The sequence below is a fragment of the Lissotriton helveticus genome, chromosome 5_2 (genome assembly GCF_964261635.1).
Source record: "Lissotriton helveticus chromosome 5_2, aLisHel1.1, whole genome shotgun sequence".
Lineage (NCBI taxonomy): Eukaryota > Metazoa > Chordata > Amphibia > Caudata > Salamandridae > Lissotriton > Lissotriton helveticus.
Genome location: NC_136066.1, coordinates 1,786,920 through 1,809,466, shown reverse-complemented (window position 1 = coordinate 1,809,466; position 22,547 = coordinate 1,786,920). Strand labels below are relative to the sequence as shown.

The following is a 22,547-nucleotide window of genomic DNA, read 5'->3' as shown; positions in this document are numbered from 1 at the left end:
CCACAATTAGTCATGCCGAAGTTCCAGGGGCTCCGCTCTCAGGCTCAAGAAATGTTTCCCTTGGATTTTCAGGAAAACCAATAGTTAATGAGATATCTAAGCCAGTCACTCTAGAAGTAGGTCCATTGTCCCGTACTACTGATCTGTTACTTACTAAGTCATGTCCAGAAAATCTATTAGGTATTAAGACACTGAAAGAGTTAGGTGCAGTTATTTGCTGTTCCCCAGAGGGAATACGTCTGTTCCTACGTGACTTTAAGGGTCACTATGTATTACGAGATTTTGATTCAAGATTGTCTAATGTTCCGCAGCATTTATGGGCGCAAGGTCCAACTGATGTAGGTTACATGCAAATCACACCCCATCGTGTGACTCTCAAGCCAGGTGTAGTGTTACCCCGAATCAGACAGTACAGATTGCCACCTGAGGCTGTAGCAGCCTTATCCAAAATTATTGACGAGCTCATGGCTCAAGGAGTAGTTGTAGAAACTGACTCCAATGTATGCAATTCTCCGATCATTCCAGTCATGAAACGTACTGATCCGAATGCACCCCCAGTATATCGATTAGTGATTGATTTACGAGAGCTTAATAAATGTATTATTCCGCAGTACCCAGTTGTCCCAGACATCTCTTCCCTGTTAACAGCCATTGATTCCGAAGCCATGTTTTTCACTGTCATAGACCTCAAGAATGCATTTTTTAGTGTTCCGATTCATCCAGACAGCCAGTTTCTTTTCGGATTCTGTTTAAATGGAAGGAGCTATATGTTTACACGCGCTCCTCAAGGTTTCACAGAAAGTCCTAGTATTTATAGTCAAGCACTCAAGAGACAACTAGACAATATTCACATGCCAACTGACACTGCCCTGCTCCAGTATGTCGATGATCTACTGATCACAGCCCGTTCTGAACGTGACTGCGAGCGAGCATCACTTACAGTTCTGTATTTTCTAGCCGAGATGGGGCACAAGGTGTCACCTTCGAAGCTTCAATTCTGTGTCCAGCAAGTGGTATACTTAGGACACTTGCTGTCCAAGAGGGGTAGGCAGTTGACACCAGACCGTATCCAGTTAATAGCGAGTCTTCCCCAGCCCAGAACCCAGAAGGAGGTACGTGCCTTTATCGGCCTTACTTCTTATTGTAGACAATGGATTCCCCAGTATGCATTTCTAGCCAAGCCACTGATACAGTTAACGACACAGGAGGCAGCCGTATCGACTGTCCTCCATTGGACATCTGAACATACACTTAGTTTCAACGAGTTAAAGAAAGCCCTATGTCAAGCTCCAGTTCTAGCTACACCGAACTACAGTAAGCCTTTTACACTTTTCGTTACTGAACGCGAAGGTACAGCATTATCTGTTCTCACACAAGATCAAGCAGGTCAATACAAGCCCTGTGCTTATTTTTCGAGCACATTAGATCCAGTCGCCCAGGCATTGCCTGCGTGCCTCAAGTCAGTTGCAGCCACAGCACTAGCTATCAGACAAAGTGATTCCATAGTTTTAGGACATTCTCTGACAGTACAAGTCCCACATTCAGTAGAAGTTCTTTTAAACCGAACACAAACTCAGCACTTGACAATTGCACGTTTAACGGGTTATGAATTAACACTGTTCCAGCCACACATAGACATTAGACGCTGCAACGTTCTGAATCCTGCTACACTGTTACCATCAGTTAATTCAAATTCTGACCCACATGATTGTGTGGAAGTAGTTAACATTACGACTAAGCCAAGACAAGACCTGACAGACATTCCGTTATCAGATCCTGACCTGACACTTTATGTGGATGGTTCATGTATGAGAACTAGTACAGGAGAACTAGTAGCCGCGTATGCAGTGACTACTGACACTGAAGTTATTGAAACACACCGTATTGACACCCTGTCCGCTCAAGCAGCAGAGCTAGTCGCTCTGACACAAGCCTGTATACATGCCAAGAACCTGAAAGTTAATGTTTACACAGATTCACGTTACGCATTCGGAGTTGTACACGACTTCGGAGTGCTCTGGCAGGAGAGAGGTTTCATGACTTCTCATGGAACCAAGATTCAGCATGGTCTCCTTATTCAAGCCCTGTTAGATGCCATACATTTACCGACATCCATTGCTATCATGAAATGCAAAGCACATACGAAAGTCACCGACATTATTTCCCAAGGTAACGATCTAGCAGATCGCACAGCCAAGCTTACAGCACAGACTCCAGACATTCCAGTTAATCAGATACATACTCCAGATCCGATTACATGCATGACAGTTAAGGACCCTACACAAGATGTCATAGATATCCAGTTACATGCTACTCCTGAAGAAATCAAGAAATGGTCTGAACAAGGAGGGGTCCAGACAGATCAAGGATGGTTAACGAAGGGTAGAGCCACATGGTTTCTCCCCGACTCTATGGTTCAAGTCATTATCAATACCGCACATAGTCCAGCACATTTAGGAGAAAAAGCTATGTTAGACAGTATCCAGAACATTTGGTTCAACAAGCATTTACGAGCTGCAGCCAAGCAGAAAGTCCGCACCTGTATGATATGTTGTCAGTTTAATCCAGGTAAAAGTGTCCCGGTGGAACAAGGTGGTTTCCAGCCTCCTGACCACCCTTTTGAAGTCCTCCAGATGGATTATATTCAAATGGAGCGATGTCGAGGTTTCAAGTATGTCCTTGTAGTAGTATGCGCTTTGTCCAGGTGGACAGAAGCATATCCAGTCCCAGATTACACAGCCGCGACCACTGCCAAGCAGTTGGTTCGTGAATTCTTCCCTAGATACGGACTCCCTAGAGTCGTATATTCTGATAACGGCCAGCCATTCTCATCTGAACTCATGAAACACGTTTCCCTGTTGTTAGGGTACCAGTGGAAGTTCCATTGTGTACGCCATCCTGAAGCAGCCGGTCTAGTCGAAAGACATAATCAGACCCTGAAAATCCGTATTGCTAAAGTCTGTAAAGAAAAAGGTGTGGACTGGCTAGTAGCTCTACCAGTCGCTTTGTTTTATATGCGCATGGTCGCACATTCCAGATCAGGTCTGTCCCCGTATGAGGTCGTATTCGGCCGCCCCCCTAACATGTGGGGTACACCTAGACCCCGAAGTATTACCGATGTTTCATGTAATATGCTGACAGATTACCTAGCTTCCTTGATGTCTGCCCTCAACTCATGTCGTTCACAGGTTGCCGCCGCATTTCCAGACAATACCGAGGTGGCACCGCACGAGATCGTTCCAGGCTCCCTTGTGATGATCAGAAATTTTGACAGATCAAGTCCGCTGGAACCACGTTGGAAGGAGCCACGTCAGGTCCTCTTGACCACCCGTACTGCCGTCAAGTTGGAAGGCAGGAAGGGGTGGGTCCACCTTTCTCATGTAAAACTTTTCAATGGATTGAAATCAGTCTCCAAGAACATTTCCAAGGATGTCCAGGATTCGAAAGATTGCCAGAACATTGTTTTAAAGGACTGTCCCGCACAAGACATTATTACAACCCCTCCCTTGTTAGAGAAAACTCCGCAGCAGGAGTATAAGCTCAAATTAAGGTCTAGTAAAATAAGTCAGTCAGTTTGATTGTATAAGTCCTCCCCTAGGTGAAACGGTTAAATTGTTTCTGACATGTATAAAATAGACCCCCATAGTGAGAGAGTCAGTCGAAGTTCACTTCAATGTATCGTTTTTCTGAGTTTCATATTATTTCTCAGCATAATGATTTCTTGCACCAGCTACGCACTTTTCCTGTGTTTTCCAGTTCCTCATGTAAATATGTCTGCTAATGCTACAGTAGAGCACACGTTTAGTGATCTGCCTCCTCACGAATATTCTTACCGCCTCGCTATGCGCAACAACACATTCATCCGTATGTTACATTATTCACACCAGACCAGCAATGCCACTAATTGTTGGGTGTGTGGTCGACTCCCCCCTTTCCAGACACCGAAGGGAGTTCTGCCACTGTTTCCTTATCCATTCTCACATAATGGTTCGTGTGGAGCATGGTCCACGTTAACGTCATCCTCAACAGATATGTCTTTTCTTAACAGTACATGTTTTCCAGACAAGCAAGGTTTTCCCCACAGAACAGGTTTAGATCTAGAAAATGAAGTTTATAATTTAGGGAATTATTCGTCGAATTTCATGGTCCTGAATATTCAGTCTGATACTACTCCAGACTTACCTGCTATTTCAGTACTACCTGTCAAAGGCGAATTATGTGTCCGTAGTTATGGTTCTGTACATATAGGTCATAGTGAATGTACTACTATTATCAAGTATAGTGACAGTGGGAAATCTGTTTTCAAAGCTTCACGTCATTCTTATTTTATTTGTGGTCAGACCGCATATGTCCGTCTGCCCCTCGATTGGGAGGGAACTTGTTACATTGCTTTCCTACTGCCACCTGTTTTTCTAGCCCCATCTGATTATCACAGAAACACACATCTAGTACACATTAGACATAGAAGGGAGTCCCCAATTGTCGATTATACTGAAACTACTCTAGAACAGTATACAGATTTCAATAAAGGTTTCTTCTTCTTTGTAGGACCTGTCCAGAATAGTAAACTGATCCGTAGGTTAACAAGAACCCTTGAAGCTGTAGTTAATGAGACTGCCTCTGCTCTAGGTAACTTAACCGAAGAACAATCTGCTATGAGATTTGTCGTTTTGCAAAATCGTCTCGTCCTTGACGTCATACTGGCCGATAGGGGCGGGGCCTGTAGAGTCATCGGATCTAGTTGCTGCATTTTCATTCCAAATAACGCGCCGTCTGTTTATTCAGCTATAACCAGACTCCATAAAATTGCCCATCTGTTACATCAAGATCCAGGCACCTGGACATGGTCCGGTTGGTTCTGGAATATAATTTCCGCATGGGGATGGAAAGTCCTGTCCTTTCTAGGTATTGCAGTAGCAATCATATTTAGCTGCTGCCTCTGTATACAATGTGGCCCTGCGATTTGCAGCATGTGTGCTACCTCTTGTATTCCTAGTCCTAAGCCCCGTTCTAAATCCCGTTCCAAGATAATTCGAGACGAGCAAATGGTACTGTATGAAATGATAGATGGTATCATGAAAATTGATGTTTCCTGATGGAAACGTAGTGACAAGGAGGGAATGTGGAAAAGTAAATTTTGCCATGTTCTGTGTCCCTACGCCTCATCCATCATATGTTGTGTGCATGACCAATATGCATATGTTATTCCCCATGCCTGGTTAATGACGCAATTACAGTTGTGTCCACCTCTGATATGTCAGTTTCCAGTCCTCGTGAATACTACGAATATCAGGCCTATGTAAAGTAATGTTGCCACGTTTCCCAGTGTGCACGTTATTCCATTATAAAGTCCCCGTTTCCAGGCCTCAAAAGGGCCCAGACATCAGATTCAGCTCCTGTCTCCTGAAAGCCTCGCTGAGGAGCGATACAGCCCCCACCTGTATCCTCGACCCTTCACTTACTTCCTGCCTCGCAGTGCCCGGTGCAGCTTGGCTCTGCCTCTGAGTCTGCCAAGAGTATGTTATAGTTCCAGTTATCAGTTCAGTCCTCCTCTTCTGCATTCCTAAGCTACTGAACTGCATCAATAGTTTCCGTCATTGTCTAGCCTTCTCGTCTCCAGGTTAGAGAAATACTGTATTTAATGGTCATTTAGTATTCCTCATCACGCACTACATGTAGAATAATGCATGATCCAGTCTTAGAGTCAAGTTAGCTTTTCCCCTCATGACTTCTAGTTTATATCAATATGTTCCCTAAACATTAGATACCAGATAGGGTTTAGGTACATGTCGCTCCGACCCTCCAGACTCTAGTCTCTGCTCCTAGCACAGAGTTCATAGCCCCCAGCTTCTCCTAGTAACACGTCATTGCCAGTTTTCGCGCACCATCAGGTCAGAGGTCCCGGCTCCTTAGGTAGCCCCCTCCTATGTTTCCGCCCATTCATGACATATTCTGTTACGTTTGCATCACATGTCTCTGTATACTCCCAGTTACACCTCTTTTTACTGTTATCTTTCGCGACTGCTACGCGTCACGCTTTCTGCTCCACCCACTGCTACGCCTACTGCAATGTAATGCTATGTGTTCGCGCTATGTATATATGCCTGTGTTTTGTTATTGAATGTTAGCGCGCTCATCCCAGACCTAGCCCCAGCAGCTGCTGGGCCTCTTTTCCCCTGTTGGGCCCCAGTTGTCCTGCTGGGCCCTGTCGTTCTGTTCCTATGCAGGTTGTCCTGATCCTGTCCTTATGCTGTAATAAACCTGCAGAAACTCCTACTACCTCGAATCTTGACTCTTATTTATTGAGCTATCTGTTATGCTATAAGTCTAGTCAAAAATAGGGTATTATTTATTTATTTACCACAAGGGAACCGGTTTGTATACTTCTGTACTTCTATGCCTTTTGTGTGTTCACTTCTGTAAACCTTGTAAAGCGCTCTGATACCCTCACGGGTCAGGTTTGCGATCTTTAAAACACATGGGGCCACATGCATCATTGTAGGAATTTGCGATTCCTAAATTGCGAAAATTAAGGAATCGCAATTTAGGAATTGCAAAATCCTATGCATCAAGAAATTGCAAAAGTTTTTGCGATTCCTTAATTTTCTTTATTTGCGATTCCTTAATTGCGAATCGCAATTAAGCAATCGCATTACATTGATTCCTATGGGCCTAGAGGCCCATAGGAATCAATGGGAAGGCATTCTCATTTTGCGAATTCGCAAATAAGGAATCGCAAAATAAGAATTCAATTTCAAGGGTGCAGGGGGGGTCCAAAGGACCCCCCCTGCACCCCTGAAATGTCACGTAAGTACATTTTACTCCCACACATGTCCCAAGGGCATGTGTGTGTGTAAAATATAAGTTTAAAAAATGCACTTTTGTGCATTTTTAAAACTTTTCGCAAATTACCATGAAGGTTTACTTCATGGTAATTTTCCCCTTCCTAATTGCGAATTCGCAATTTAAAAAAAATCATGCTTGGCATTTAAGAAATCGCAAAATTTGCGATTTCTTAAATGCTATAGCAATTTAAGAAATTGCAAAAAATTGCGATTTCTTAAATTGCGAAAAAAAAAAAAAAAAGTGATGCATCCCAAAAATATTTTTTGCATTCACAAACGGCCGAATTTTGCAATTCGCACCGTTTGCGAATGCAAAAACCAATGATGCATGTGCCCCCAAGGGCCATATGTAGGTGGCCAAATACCGGTCGGTAACAGCCGATTTCGGCCGTTACCGACCGGTATTTTGAGTTTCAGATGTAGGTGGCCAAAATATTACCGATTCTGTATATTTACCGAAGCGGTAAATTTACCGAATCTGTAAATTACCGAATCGGTAAATGTACAGAATCGGTAATATGGGATGTAGGAAACAGTGCCACAGGCCCTTAGGAATTCGTTATTTACCATGAAATATTATTGTATGGTAAATAACGAATTCCTGTGTACATGCACATCTGTGCACATCTGTGCATGTACACCTGTGCCATGTCGCACACAGACATGCTCTAAGGGCATGTATGTGTGTCACATGGCACACAAGCCAGACACAGGGGTGCAACAGGGTGTCAAAGTGACACCCTGTCCCCCTTGTAAAATCGGTAATTTTACAGATTCGGTAATTACCGAATCGGTATTTGCTATTGAATCCTATGGGCTTCAATGCCCATAGGAATCAATGGCAAATACCGAATCTGTAATTACCGATTCTTACCGATTCGGTAATTGTTACAGAATAATTACCTACATGGCATTTACCGATTTGTAAATACTTAATCGGTAAAATTCGGTATTTACGATTCGGTAAATGCCATTTACCTACATATGGCCCTAAATAAATTAACATCATCGGGGAAATGAAAGCAGCCAAGTTTTGAGATGTTTTCTGAAACAGGACAAGTTTGGCTGACATTTGAGATTACCCGTCATAATTGACAGCCGGGGGAGCTCCACTAAAGCTGCGGAGACAGACTTGAGCTTGGGGGTTCTCTTCCGAAGGCGGGCTGCTGCATTCTGCAGTATCTGAAGCATCTTAAGTGACTGTTGATGAATGCCCAAATATAGGACATTACAATAATCCAGCCTGGACAGAACCAGCGCAGTGACGCAGAGCTTCTGAGGGTAGACTGGAATAAAAGGGAAGATTGCTCGTTTGAGTTTTCAGCAGAAAAAAACCCAAGATGAAGTAAGTGTATTAATCTGGTCGATAAAAGAGTCTGAGTCAAGACTCACCCCCGTAGTCCTGACTTTAGACACTGGAGTAGGGGGAAGGCCCAGAGTCTGAGGCCACCAAGATTGGTTCCAGAAGGTTTCATCCGAGGTTCCGCTTGAGGCTATTGTTGTTCATCTAATTAAGAACTGCGTCCCTACAGCCATTAAAATGGTGCGCGGCCTCGGCTACATTACCGGAGGTTGACACTACAATTTGCGTATCATCCGAATATGCTACTGACAAGAAGCCAAATGTACTGATTAGTCTGGCCCGGGATACATAAATGTTGAAGAGCGTAGGGCCAAGTGATGACCCTTGAGGGGGACACCACACGGTAAAGAAAATGGCTTTGATACGAAATCCCCCACTTAATCAAATACAGTAACAGATTTACACACCAATCATGGGATTTGCTTAAATACTTTTTCTGTCCGTTCCCCCTTGGAGGCAAAAGGACTATTCACAACCAAGGACCCGCCTACATTAACCACCGACTGAACTTCCACTAACCATCGAAGACTACGCTCTGCCTTCCTTTCTCTTGCCCATTGTTAGAAATGGGATCCCCGGCTGGCCAGGGCTGGCGCCAAAGTCAGTCAGAGACCACCACTTCCACGTCAGGGCAAGGGAGTTACACGCCAAGATAACCCCTGCTTACCACCTTGGTAACGTAGCACAAGCAGTAAGGCTAAACTTGGAGGCGATGTGAGTTAAGTGTTTGCGCACGCACCCCCAGCAACAACAACCAAAGGCCCACCACAAAGGAAACTCCACACAAGGTTATATAAAAAATAGCCTTTGTATTACACCAAAACACATTAGATAAAAACACACACTTTACAATGGGCACGGGCAGAATTTACAGGGGATATGTACAAGACAGGGCCACCTGGACCACTGTCAGGAATCAGCACTTTTAGAACTAGAAATACTGTTAGAAATAGCACGTTGTAGATCATAGAATAATAATCACTTTAGCACACAACCAGTAACTACTGGTACCAGGTAAGTACCACCTACGCAACCCTAACCACCGTAGGAGAATATTACACAGGGAACCAGGACCTCACATGGAACACCTGTACTAGGAGAAAACAACCAACTAAATATCACCATACATTTAGGGGTACAGGCCTGGGAACAAAACACATGATGCATAAACATACATTCAGCGATGTAAGAACAAGGCACATAATGCATCAAAACACATTCAGAGGTGCAGCACAGAATAATTCGCAGAAATCACATTAGCATGAACTCATACTATACCCAGGCCAACTGGCCTCTCTGAGGCTAGGACGCCCTGTGTCGCAATGTCAGGGGCCTAAACGGAGCAGCTGCCCACTAAGTGCTGGGCAGCTGTAAGAACTGGCTCTCTTTTGGGGCTCTAGAAACCATTAAGGGGCCAAGAACCACCTGTGAGCCTCGCAGGCTCGGTGGCCAAAAGAACTATGCCCCCGTGGCTCTCAAGCCATGCTGCCAATGTTGGAGCCTCTCAGGGCTCGAGAACAATGTGGGACCTTCGTTGGAGTCCCTCCTCTGGGGACTCGACATATACACAAAAGGAGCCAAGAGCCTCTCGTGGGCTCTCAAAACAATTGTGGTGCCTTGAGCCTCTCGGGGCTCTCAGAACAAATGGCCCCGAACGTTGGAGTCCCTCCCGGGGGACTCGAGAACAACTGGGGCACTGGGGAGCCTCTCAGGCTCGTAAATCAAGTTAGGCGGTTGGTGGAGTCCCTCTCGGAGGACTCGGCATCAAGTGAGGCCCCACGGGCCTCTTAGCACAAAGGCACTCGCACTGGAGGGGAGGGGCGGGCACCGGCAATGTGCCCCGATGCCCCCTCCTCCTTCAAGGAACTCACCGGGTCTCGCGGCGGCTGTCATGAGAGCTTCCGCTCCTCGGGACTCTCGGGTGTCGCGGCCTCCTCTCGCTCTCCGGGGCTCTCCCTCGCTCTTGGGAGCCCCGGGGGGAGGGGGAACAGAGACGGTCATCTTTAGGCAGGGCAGGAGCGCGGAGTAGGTTCCCGCCGCTTCCTGCTTCTTCGGCTCCCCCCCCCGATGACGCGGCGGGAGGCTCAGCCGGCTGGGCCAATCCCAGCGCGGCCGGGTGGGGATGCCGGAGGCTGCCTTCTCTGGGGTCAGGGAGAGCTCGGGGCCGCGGCGGTGATCTCGGGGATATCACGAGGGGTCGGCTCCCTCAAAATAGGAACCACAACCCAGCGGCAAGGTCCCTGGCGGGGTGGGCACCTGCCAGGGGACTCAAGAGGCCAGAGTACGGCCACAAGCGGCGTGGGCAGTCGCACATGTGAAAATAAAGCACTCTGGGCGCTAGGGGCTCAATAAAGCGTTTCCAGGCGCTAGGGGCTCAAAAGTAGAAGCGCTCCCAGCGCTAATGGCAAGATAAAGCGCTCCCAAGCTCTAGGGCAAAGAACAAGCACTTCCAGGCGCTTAGAGAAGGAATCAAGCGCCCCCAGGCCTTAGAGGAACAAAAAGTCCAGCAACAAGAGTCCTTCATGGGTCCAGGACATCAGTAGTCCAGGGGCTGGGCAGGGCCCAGGGAGGCAAGCCTCCCCCTGTGACCCAGCAGCAGCATGCCCCTGGTAGATTCGAGTTGGACACAAGAACATTTTGTAAGGGGACACAGCCCCTTTTTATACAGTGAATTCCTTCGTCTCAGGGCGGAGCCAGCATTGTGTGGGGAAAGCCCAGCCCTATTCAGGACCCAGGTGCACCACTCCCTCACATCACACATGCTAATCTCAACACTCCCCACCAGGCAGACCCATCATGACTCATGGAGCCTGGCACCCCAGCCAGCTCCAGCCAATCACAAGCCAGCACATTCACTGCACAGACAGGCACACTTCTAGAAGTGGCACTTCCATATTAGACACAAACACGCAGCACATACCTTTGCGCAGCATTCAATCACACGAGTCCTCACATACCAGACTCGAGCCTGCACACCCCACGCATCAGGAACTACCAGGGACACATACATTCCCCATGCATTCCTCTGGGAGGGCAGGCCAATCTCACACACGCACTCAGGGAGCGCACGCACTTTACAAAGTGCGCAAAGACCAGTAATCACGATAATTATTTAATAATACCAGGCAAAAAGTTCAGGGGTGAACCTGCCAGAAGGGCCAAGTCCAACACCCATACTCTGTGCATCTACCGAAGCAGAAGTGGAGGAAGCTTCTTTTACCATACCTCAGCAAAGACTCGGCCCAGCCTCCCCACGCACCTCTGGACCAACACCTCCCCTCCGGAATTCTGCATGGCCCTTGATGAGCTTCTTGGTCCTGCAAGCACCTGGATTCCCTATTCAAGTCAAGTCAAGATTTGTATAGCGCACTACTCACCCAGAGGGGCTCAAGGCGCTTGGGGGGGGGGGGTGTTCGCTACTTATCAAATAGCCAGGTTTTGAGTTGTTTTCTGAAGGAGAGGTGGTTCTGTGGAAGGCGGAGGTGGGTGGGGAGAGAGTTCCAGGTCTTGGCCGCTAAGTAGGAGAAAGATCTTCCTCCCATGGTAGCTCTTCGGATGCGTGGAATCGCGGTAAGGGCTTGATTGGACGATCGGAGTTGGCGGGTGGGGGTGTAAAAGGTCAGGCGCGTGTTGAGGTATTTGGGTCCTAGATCGTAGAGAGCTTTGTGTGCCTGGGTGAGGAGACGGAATGTTATTCTCTTGTTTACGGGGAGCCAGTGGAGGTCTCTCAGGTGATCGGATATGTGGTTGTGGCGGGGTATGTCTAGGATGAGTCGGGCGGAGGCGTTCTGAATTCGTTGGAGTTTTTTTTGTAATTTGGCTGTGGTTCCGGCATAGAGGGTGTTTCCGTAGTCCAGTCGGCTTGTGACAAGTGCTTGGGTGACTGTCTTTCTTGTTTCGGTGGGGAGCCAGCGGAAGATCTTTCTGAGCATACGTAATATGTTAAAGCAAGAGGACGAGACTGCGTTGACTTGTCTGGTCATTGAGAGGGAGGAGTCTAGGATGAATCCCAGGTTACGAGCATGGTCCGTTGGTTTGGGTGCGCTGCCAAGTGCCGGTGGCCACCACGAGTCGTCCCATGCAGAGGGGGATGATCCTAGGATGAGGACTTCCGTCTTGTCAGAATTCAGTTTTAAGCGGCTGTTCTTCATCCATTCTGCTACGTCTTTCATCCCTTCGTGTAGGTTGGTTTTGGCGGTGTTTGGGTCTTTGCTGAGGGAGAGGATCAGCTGTGTGTCATCAGCGTAGGAGATGATGTTGAGGTTGTGCTGGCGTGTGATGGGTGCGAGGGGGCTCATGTAGACGTTGAAGAGGGTGGGGCTGAGCGAAGATCCTTGTGGAACGCCGCATATGACTTTGGAGGCCTCTGACCTGAAAGGGGGGAGGCGGACTCTCTGGGTTCTTCCGGCGAGGAACGAGATGATCCAATCCAATGCTTTTCCTTGTATCCCGGCGTTGTACTAGGGTGCTATGACAGACCGTGTCAAACGCTGCGGATAGGTCAAGGAGGATGAGGGCAGCTGTTTCCCTGTTGTCTAATAGTGTTCGGATGTCGTCTGTGGCTGCCATGAGGGCGGTCTCTGTGCTGTGTTTGGCTCGGAATCCGGACTGTGAGGGGTCAAGGGAGCCGTTGGACTCGAGGAAGGCGGCGAGCTGACTGTTGACGGCCTTCTCTATGACTTTGGCAGGGAAAGGGAGGAGAGAGATGGGGGCGGTAGTTCTTAAGTTCGGTTGGATCTGCTGTAGGTTTCTTCAGGAGGGCACTAAGTTCGGCATGTTTCCAGCTTTCCGGGAAGGTAGCGTTGTTGAGAGAGCAGTTGATGATATCTCGGAGATGGGGTGCTATGATGGAGTTGGCCTTGTTGAAGATGTGGTGGGGGAATGGGTCGGTTGGTGATCCGGAGTGAATGGAGTTCATCAGGCGGATGGTGTCTTCGGTGCTGATTGGGTTCCAGGAGCAAAGGGTGGTGGTGGGGGGCTTTAGTTTGGTGGTAAGGGGGTGGTCTGGTCGCCGAAGCTGTTGTGTATGTCGGCGATCTTGCTGTGGAAGAACAAGGCTAGAGAGTCGCAGAGGTCTTGAGAGGGGGTGATGTCGTTGGAGACGGCACAGGGATTGGTAAACTCTTTGACGATGCTGAAGAGTTCCTTACTGTTGTGGGCGTTGTTGTCGATTCGATCCTTGAATGCTGATTTCTTGGAGGATCGGATCAGCTGGTGGTGTTTGCGGGTGGCGTCCTTGAGGGCGGACATGTTGTCTGTGGTTGGGTTTTTTTGCCAGGTTTTCTCGAGGGTGCGGCAGTTCTTTTTGGAGTTCTTGAGGTTGTCATTGAACCAGGAGGCTTTTTTGCTACCTTTGTTGTTGTGATGGTTTTTCAGGGGTGCTAATTCGTCAGCGGAGTGGGTGATCCATTGTGCGAGATTGATGGATGCTTGATTAGGGTCCGATGATTTGGCGAGAGGGTTTTCGTTTAGAGATGTGGTGAGCTGGTCGGTGGTAATTTTGTTCCAGTTTCTGCGGGGGACTTGTTGTGGGTGGTGGTGGGTCAAGGTCTTTTTAAAGTTGAAGTGGACGCAGCTGTGGTCTGTCCAGTGGAGTCCTGTGGCGTGATTGAAGGAAACGTGCTTGCTGGAGGAGAAGATTGGGTCGAGCATGTGTCTGGCGTGGTGGGTGGGGGTGTTTACCAGTTGTTTGAGTCCGAGATTAGCGAGGTTGTCCAGAAGGGTGGTGGTGTTGCTGTCGTTGTTCTTCTCCAGGTGGAAGTTGGGGTCCCCTAGAAGAATGTAGCCCTCGGAGGGGAGGGCGTGTGGACTGATAAAGTCGGTGATGTCTTCTCTGAATTGTGTGCGGGGTCCTGGTGGTCTGTATATGAGAGTGCCTCTAAGTGTAGTCTTGGGGTCGGTGTGTATCTGGAAGTGAAGGTGTTCGGCGACTGTGAGGGTGTCGTCTGAGCTGGTCGTGATGCGGATGGTGTTCTTGTGGACGATGGCGATGCCTCCTCCTGTTTGGTTGATGCGGTCCTTTCGGATGATCTTGTACCCGTTCGGGATGGCAATGGCGATGTCGGGCGCTGATGAGGTGTTCATCCAGGTTTCTGTAAGAAAGGCGACGTCCGGTGATGTGGTGTCGAGTAGGTTCCATAGTTCAATGGCGTGTTTGTGGACCGAGCGCGTGTTGAGCAGGATGCACTTCAGGTGGTTGTTGTTTGGGCTCTGTTTGGTGGTAGTGGTTGCAGTGTGGGTCCTGATGCAGCAGAACTTGCAGGATTGGCAGGTGAAGGGTCCATGGGTGCGTCCTGGGGCGGCTTGGTGGCAGTTGGGGAGTCGGCCGGTGTTAAGTGCAGAGAGGGTTGCGGCGTCGTATGTTAGGCGGGTGGAGTGGATTTTACGGGGGCCAGGGGGTCTTGCACTGGGCGCGGTCCAGGCGCGGACGGGCGTAGACGGGCTTACCTTTGGCGCGCATATGGCGCGTCCGCTGCGCGTGAACGCTGCGCGTAAGTGCATCCGTCATAAGTGGTAAGTGGGGGGGGCGGAGCGAGGGAGGAGCAGCTGGGAGGCGGGAGCGGGGTGGCGAGTGGGGAGGGGATTGGTCTTGGGATGCTGTAGGGAACGGGGGTGGGGCCGCGGGGGAGCAGCGGCAGGGAGCGGGGAGCGGGGTGGAGGGACGGGCTAGGGGGCACAACAAGATGGCACCAAAAGCGAAACTAAACAGTGCAGGACTAGATCGGGGGCACGATGTTCTGCAAGTACAAATACACAATGGTACACAATGCAGGCAATATCGGGATCACAATCTTCAGCAGAAACACAATGGCAAACAATGCAGGCAGGTCGGGGGTACAATCCGGCACAGATGACGATCGTAAGCTAAGGCGCAGGATGCAGGCAATATCGGGAGCACAATCTTCAGCAGAAATTCAATGGCAAACAATGCAGGCAGGTCGGGGGTACAATCCGGCACAGATGACGATCGTAAGCAAAGGCGCAGGATGCAGGCAATATCGGGATCACAATCTTCAGCAGAAATACAATGGCAAACAATGCAGGCAGGTCGGGGGTACAATCAGGCACAGGAAATGATTACGAGTAAAGCCACAGAATGCAGGCGAGATCGAGAGCGAAAAGCAAGGTCGATACAATACCAGGTGGGCGAGGAGCGGGTGGAGCAGCCGGTTCTGACCAGGTCAGAACCGCTGCGCTTTATAAATCCTGATTGATTGATTCACAACACAAATTTATTTATTTGTCTTATTATTGGCCAGAATCACCCCTGAAGGGGTATATCCGCGCCACGGGAGTGCTACAGTCACGAGGTGATTCAAAAGAGTTTGGTTTTAAGAAGCCTGCGGAGTTGCAGATAGTTGGTGCATTCCCGGAGGTGTAAGGGAAGTTGATTCCAGTAAGAGGGGGCCAGATGATAGAAGGCTTTGCCACCTATGCGAGATTTCTTTACACAGGGTACCAGGAGGAGCTATTTAGAGCCAGACCGGAGGGTTCTGGAAGGCTGGCATCGTATGAGTCTGTCTGCGAGATAGCTGGGGGCGTTGCCTTGTAGTGCCTTGTGCACTATGCAGCCGATCTTGAAACGGATCCGCTTGCGGAAGGGCAGTCAGTGTAGTACAAGAAGTAGCGGCAAGGAGGCAGTCCTGACAGGAGCATTGGAAACTAGGTGGGCTGCGGTGTTTTGGACCACTGGAGTCTGTTAAGGGAGGATTCGTTGGCTGAGATCAGGAGGGGATTACAATACTGAAGACGACTTAATCCTAGTGCTTGAAGGAGTGTGTTTCGGACTGTCCTAGGGAGGAAAGGGAAGACATTTCTCAAGAGACTTAATGTGTGGAAGCAGGAACGCACAGTGGGTGCAACTTGCTCTTTCTTTGCGAGTTTCTGATCTAAATGTACTCCTAAGTTTTTTACCAGTACTTTCGGGACCGGTGCAGCACCCAGGTGAGTGGACCATCAATCAGAGGACCAGAGCAGAGGTGCTTCTCCAAATAGCATAATCTCTGTTTTGCTAGCATTTAGCTGAAGGAAATTATTTCTCATCCAATCCGAGATGGCTATCACGCCTTCAGAGAAGGTTAACTGGGTGTTGGTGGAATTTGTATCAAATGCCGTTAGGAGCTGGGGATCTTCAGCGTATGAGGTTTGGGATGAAGCCCAGTTTCCTGAGTAGGTCCGCAAGGGGAGCCACATAAATGTTAAATAGAGTGGGAATACGGTAGGATACCGGGGGCGCACCTTTGGTCAGCTCCGATGTTGGAGTGTGGAAGGCACAGAGATTGACTGTTTGAGTGCGGTGGGTTAGGAAGCTTGACAACCACTGGAAGGCAAGGCTATGGATTCCAACGTTTCTTAGCCTGTTCAGTAGGGTGGAGTGGGATATCGTGTCAAACGCTGCTGACCGATCCAGCAGCACCAGTTGTGTTGCTTGTCCATTGTCCAGGGAGTGCCTGAGGTTGTCTGTGACTGCAATTAGCGCTGACCCCGTACTAAATCTGGGACTGTACCCAGACTGCGAGGGGTCCAGGCCTCCTATTACTACAATATTCAGAGATGTTTATTGATATGTTTTTCCAGAAGTTTGCTCAAATATGGGTACAGGGAAATAGGACTATAGAGCCCTACGGGTACAGATATGTACATTAAAGGAGTGAAAAGGAAGTGCCATGGTTAGTAGAGCTGGTTTATAGGAGACGCCTCTGTAATATTCTATTTGCACAATTGTATTTCCTTTCTTTCAGGCGATGCTCTGTGTTGCTAGCCCTGTTTCTCCTGCCTCTTTTGTTATTGCTTCTGTTAGCATAATGCACTGCAGTTGTTTTTCCTACCCTGGTCCTCTCTCGTTTAGTAACCCTATGTTTCTTCTCCATCAGGGGAGGTCCGTGTTGTTCTCAAAGTGGATAATAAAGTAGTTGGACAGACCAGTTGGGGACTACCAAACAGCCACGTCTGGGACCAAAAATTCAGCATTGAGCTGGACCGGGTAAGTAGTCTCTACCACCTGCCACTTTCCCACCACCCTCAACCCCTCTGTCGGCGGGTGGATGGACAGATGTTGGTTTTTGTGTGTTTCTGTGGTTGATCATCACTGCTGCCTGAGGGCCATCCGTGCAGCCGTTCATGCTGCCTCTTGTCTTGCAGTCCCGAGAGCTGGAGATCGCTGTTCACTGGCGGGACTGGAGGGAGCTCTGTGGTCTCAAGTTTGTCCGACTGGAGGACTTCCTGGACAACCAGCGGCATGGACTGTGTCTGAGCCTGGAGCCCCAAGGCACGATTTACGCCGAGGTAAGGCCTGAAGGATCCGCAGTACGAAGAACGAGCCGGTCCTGAGTTGCGTCTGAACCTGGATCTGCGGGGTACCTTCTGTCCAGAGATATCTGGGGGTCTTCATCTTGGGAGACGTGTCAGGTTATGGGCGCTGGTAGAAATTAGCGGGCTATGAATGGACAGATGCTTTGAGGACAGTGTTGGAGTCTGTCGTAAGCAGTGAGGTACGCAAACTGGCAGAGGGGACATGAGTGACTGTCTGGCGATGAGAGTGAAGCTCATTATGAGATGAGGACAGGAGATTGCTGAGAGGGCCAGAGGATATCTAGCAGACCTTGGGGGCTGGGAGGAGCCATTTGTAAATCATTCTCGGTGGTAGCACCTCTGCTCTGGAGACGCCTCCCCTGGTCCAGAAAGTTATTCCTTCCTACTTGCTTTTCAGAAAAAGCTTAAACCTCTTCTTTAATCTTGGAAACCTTTTCACCTGCTTAATACCCCCTGCTAAAGACCTTTAGGCATATGATGCACTCTACAAATGATCCACGTTAGATATTTCAGGCAAGGGCTGAGATAGGTGTGGTGCAGCGGCCAGGGCAGCTGACTTCAGAGCACAGGGTTCACGGTTCGTCCCCAGCTCGGGCGGCAGCTCAGCTCAGCACCGTGTGACTCTGGGCAATAGCTCACTTAACTTCCACAACCGCCCCCAGCGCCTTGAGACCCGTAAGGGTGAGTAGTTTGCGCTTTACAAATACGGATTTTTACATAGTACTAAGTGGTGTCCGTAATCCTGGTAAAGAGTAGAGGGTGGGTTTGTTGTTTCATCATGGTGTGGCACTGGTGAGCAAGGACACAAGCAAGCGATACTAGCAATATAGCGGACAATGGTGAAGTTGGATACAGAACTTGAGATAATGTACAAAAGCTCTAGGAAGTGAGGGAAGAGGTGGCTATAGAATGAGCGCGCGGGGGCAGGAGGAGGGGGCTGTCAGTAAAAGGAGACAAAGTTTTCATCCCCAAATTCTCTCTCTCATCCTACAGATGACCTTCTGTAACCCCGTCATCCAACAACGACCCAGGCTCAGACGACAGAAACGCATTTTTCCCAAACAAAAAGGTAGGCAGTACCTGTGCTCCAGGCGTGAGTGTACAGCGGGGAGAGGAGGTTTGTGTGCAGTGAACCGTGTGGCAGTCTGTGATCTGGAAAGGTGGCTGTGCTGCCTTCAGCCTCCTCAAGGGACCCTAACGTTCATCCTACCATTCATCCTAGTGTTTCTGTGGGGGGGGAGCCCAGTCTCTTTCCCTATTCGTGGATGTATCTTTTCACAGTTTAGGCTTTTGTTTAATTAAGTCAAGCAGTTTGACGCCATGTCCAGGGTTTACACAAGCTTCAAGAAGGCTTGTATTTCCTGTGCACCCAGTTTTGTTACTCTTCTGACTATCCCCGTTGTTTGGTTACTAGTCGACAAGCAGACAGCTGTTCGACTCTGCCCTGTGATGTGTGAATCCCCAAACACCAGCCCCATAAACAGCTGTACTGACACATTTAGCTTATCTATCATAAAACGACCAGATTTTGCACGGGGCACTGGTTTTATGGCCCACGCTCGTGGCCATCTAGAGAAACCTACCAAACCCACACATTTCTGAAAACTAGACAACCTGGGGAGTCCATTGAGGAATGGCTTGCATTATCCCCCAATGTTTTCCTACCCAGAATCACCTGCAAACCTAAAATTTAGCTGAACAAAATCACCTTTTCCACACAGTTCTATTCCTCCAGCTGTGGGGCTGACTGACTTTTCCTACAGCATATACTAGTTTTCTGGGGGGCCAGTTGAGTCCCCGCAGAAAGAATCCAGTTTTCTAAATTAGAGGCAACAATGTTATGACACAAAGTGTGTGTGTGTGTGTGTGTGTGTATATATTTATATATTTTTTTATTTATTTTTTTCAAGAAAAGGACAGTGCATCAAAGAACAATATTCAAAAAACTTCCAACGTCTCCAGTCATTGAATTCTTTATTATTTCAATCTTTAAAAAGCCTCAGCCAGCGCGTTTCGTTCCAACGGAACTTCGTCAGGGCTGAAATGAACATAGATAAAAACACACTAAGTATACAAGCAAATACAACACAGATATAACACATACTACATAAATATATATACAATTATATACACATTGTTAATGTACACACAACTAGACTTCAGGAAAAAGATAATGGGAATACAGTCTCAAGCAAATATGTAATAGAGCTAAAGGAAAATAAATTATTATTTGGCACAGAGATAAATGGCGGAAAATACCCTGACGAAGTTCCATTGGAACGAAATGCGTTGGCTGAGACTTTTTAAAGATTGAAATAATAAAGAATTCAATGACTGGAGACGTTGGAAGTTTTTTTAATATCGTTCTTTGGTGCACCGTCCTTTTCTTGAAAACGTCTGGTATCTGTTGAACTGTGGAGCGCACGTGTGGCAAGCTCCGTTCGTGCTTTGCACATAATAAAGACTTATTTATTAACTGCGAAATTGAGGTGCCTAACCAGGGTCAGCCACACTGTTTGTTTCTTGAGAATATATACAAAATTTACAAAATACTCCTTTTTTACATGATATAAGTATTTATTTACACAATTGTGGGTGTGTGGGTATATATATATATATATATATATATATATATATATATATATATATATATATATATACCCACAATTATGTAAATAAATAGTTATATCATGTAAAAAAGGAGTATTTTGTAAATTTCAGGGATTAGTATGGGGTTTTTAGATTTTGGAAAGGGGGTTTTAGGTTTCATGGATGGTAGGTGAAAGGTTTTTTTTTAGGGTTCATGCACGGGCAACTGATTTGTAGGGTGCAGTGATGGGTAGGGGTAAAGGGCTTTAAGGTTTTTGGGGGGTTTAGGGGTGGGTGGGTTTTGTATTGAAATAAATAAATATTTTAAACTACCAAACCGTGTTTTAAAAAGTAAAAAATGCACAGACATACCATAAAAATGCATACCAGGAGGGTCAGTGCCGGGCATCGAGGCATGAAACATGTTGACCTTTTGAGCTATCTCAGTGCATTATTACTACCGATATCCCCACTGGTTTTACTGCGTCGAGAGTACCGTTAGATTAAATCCTTTGTGGGATCCCCTTAGACTCTTTTAATTCATTTGAGCACCTCCCTACACCCGTACTCCCTCACTCGCATACGCTATACGGCCAGATCAAAAGATATCCGCTGCAGAGCCTCCATTGCCACGCCGGCTCGACGAGGAGCGCCCTGTGATGAAGCATGACACCCCCTTGCGTGTGTGAGGGCACTGAGATTTGGTCATTCGGATCCCTCCCCACCCACCACCAAGTCCTTCTTTCCAGTTGCCTGGATCCACCCTTGTGCAGTTGGGGTTTCCCCTCTCCCCTTGGGAAAGCACCCCTCTTTTGTGTATATGTTCCTAGAAGCGTGAGTGCTGGACCTCTCAAATAGAGCCTTGTCCCTCTTTTGAATAAGTGTATCAAGTTCTGCCATTCGGGATGCAGTGAGTGCCCGAAAGAGGCTTCAATAGACATTGTGATCCTCGCGTCACTCTGAGGCAGTTCAAGATAACCTTCCAATCATAAGAACAACATGTCTGAAAATGCTGAGTCCGAAAGTAAAGCCAGCTCCGTGGAAGCTCTGTGCAATAAGCATAGGCCACTGGCCTATTGCAGGCGCCACAAAGCGCAAACTCTAGGTGCTTGATTCAAGAGTGGACTGAGCTCGCCATTGGTTGGAGCGTCTGCTCCCATGAGTGACACAGAGGCGTGATCGGAAGCGGGGGAGGGGGGGAGGCATTGGGTGAAGTGTTTGTGTCTTGGCACATATGGGGAGGTTTGCGCCTGCCACTCACTTGTGTTTCCCCTTCTCATCTCCCAGGGAAAGACTTCCTCCGAGCTGCACAGATGAACATCAATATTGCCACCTGGGGGCGGCTGATGATGAACATCCTCCCTCCCTGCGGCTCGCTGACCACTCTAAGCCCGCCTGGTCCTGCCACCAACCCCTCGGAAGGCCTGGAGGCTCATCCTGGCCAAAGCTTGCCGAGCCCCACGCCAGACTCCAACAGGTGAGTGTGAGCAGGGCCTGAAGTGCTGAGCCTGGGTAGCCTGGCCTCCTACACTCTGCTGGGACACAACACACAGTACATGGCGGGTGCTTCACCCACACTCTGCTTGCTCACGATACCTCATGTTCCAGGTAAGTGCCATTCTGCTCGCTGTACTGTTACAGGTAAGTGGCTCTTCTCTATGTTTTGCTGAGCCTGCACAATACACATCTAATGTTAAGGTGCATTGTACTCACTTGGTCCAGTATACATTATCTGCTCCCAGTAGGCGCTGTCCTTTGGCTCGTGTAGTAAGCTAGCACATTATGCATCTTTTGCTCTAGGTAAGTGCAGTAATTACCAGACGTTGAGCTTGATTCAAGCATTCCCTCCATCGCCTTAGGTTTGAAGTCTGTGCCCACATGGGACTGGCCTTCTCGATATGCCACAGGACTCCGGCTATGCTTCACTGGAGAGGCTATAACTGCTGGGTCTGCTGGTGTTCGTGTAGAAGGGTCTGAACCTGGCACTTAAGGCCAGTAGAACCAAGGCTGATGTGCATATGACTAAAAAACAGCTGGAGTGCTGTCTTCAGTAATAAGTGACCAAGATCAGTTCAAGCATTCTATTCCTCGCCTGCTTGTTTTTTAGGTCTCGCCTAGCGATGCAGCGCATGCGCTGTTCACCTTGGCAGACCTATAGTCGTCGCTTTTGCTAGCAAAGGGAGGCAGGACAATGCACCAGCCCGGACAGGCGATGTGCACGCACTTCTCCTGTCCGCGCTTGTGGCGTTTGAGCAGAACGCATGCCATGTGTGCTTTTACTCTCACACTGACAACTTGTTAGATCACCAACAGTCGCTTTTAATCACTAGGATAAATACGGCTTGGAAGCACATTACGCAGACCCCCGTTACCAGACAGGGTGGGAGCAGGGCCTGAGGAATTCTGCATGAACTTGGCGCGCAGAGGGAGCCCGCAGA

At 48.3% G+C, this 22,547-nt stretch overlaps 1 protein-coding gene across 1 annotated transcript in view; it reads left to right on the top strand.

Moving 5' to 3' along the window:
* The window catches only part of PKN3 (protein kinase N3), a 335,392-nt gene that overhangs the window by 137,826 nt on the left and 175,019 nt on the right, over positions 1–22,547 (top strand). Inside the window, exons 8-11 of the mRNA XM_078646592.1 lie at positions 17,082–17,191; positions 17,350–17,493; positions 18,514–18,589; positions 21,397–21,586. Of these exons, the coding sequence (XP_078502718.1) occupies positions 17,082–17,191; positions 17,350–17,493; positions 18,514–18,589; positions 21,397–21,586 (520 nt within the window). The remainder of the gene's footprint in view (positions 1–17,081; positions 17,192–17,349; positions 17,494–18,513; positions 18,590–21,396; positions 21,587–22,547) is intronic.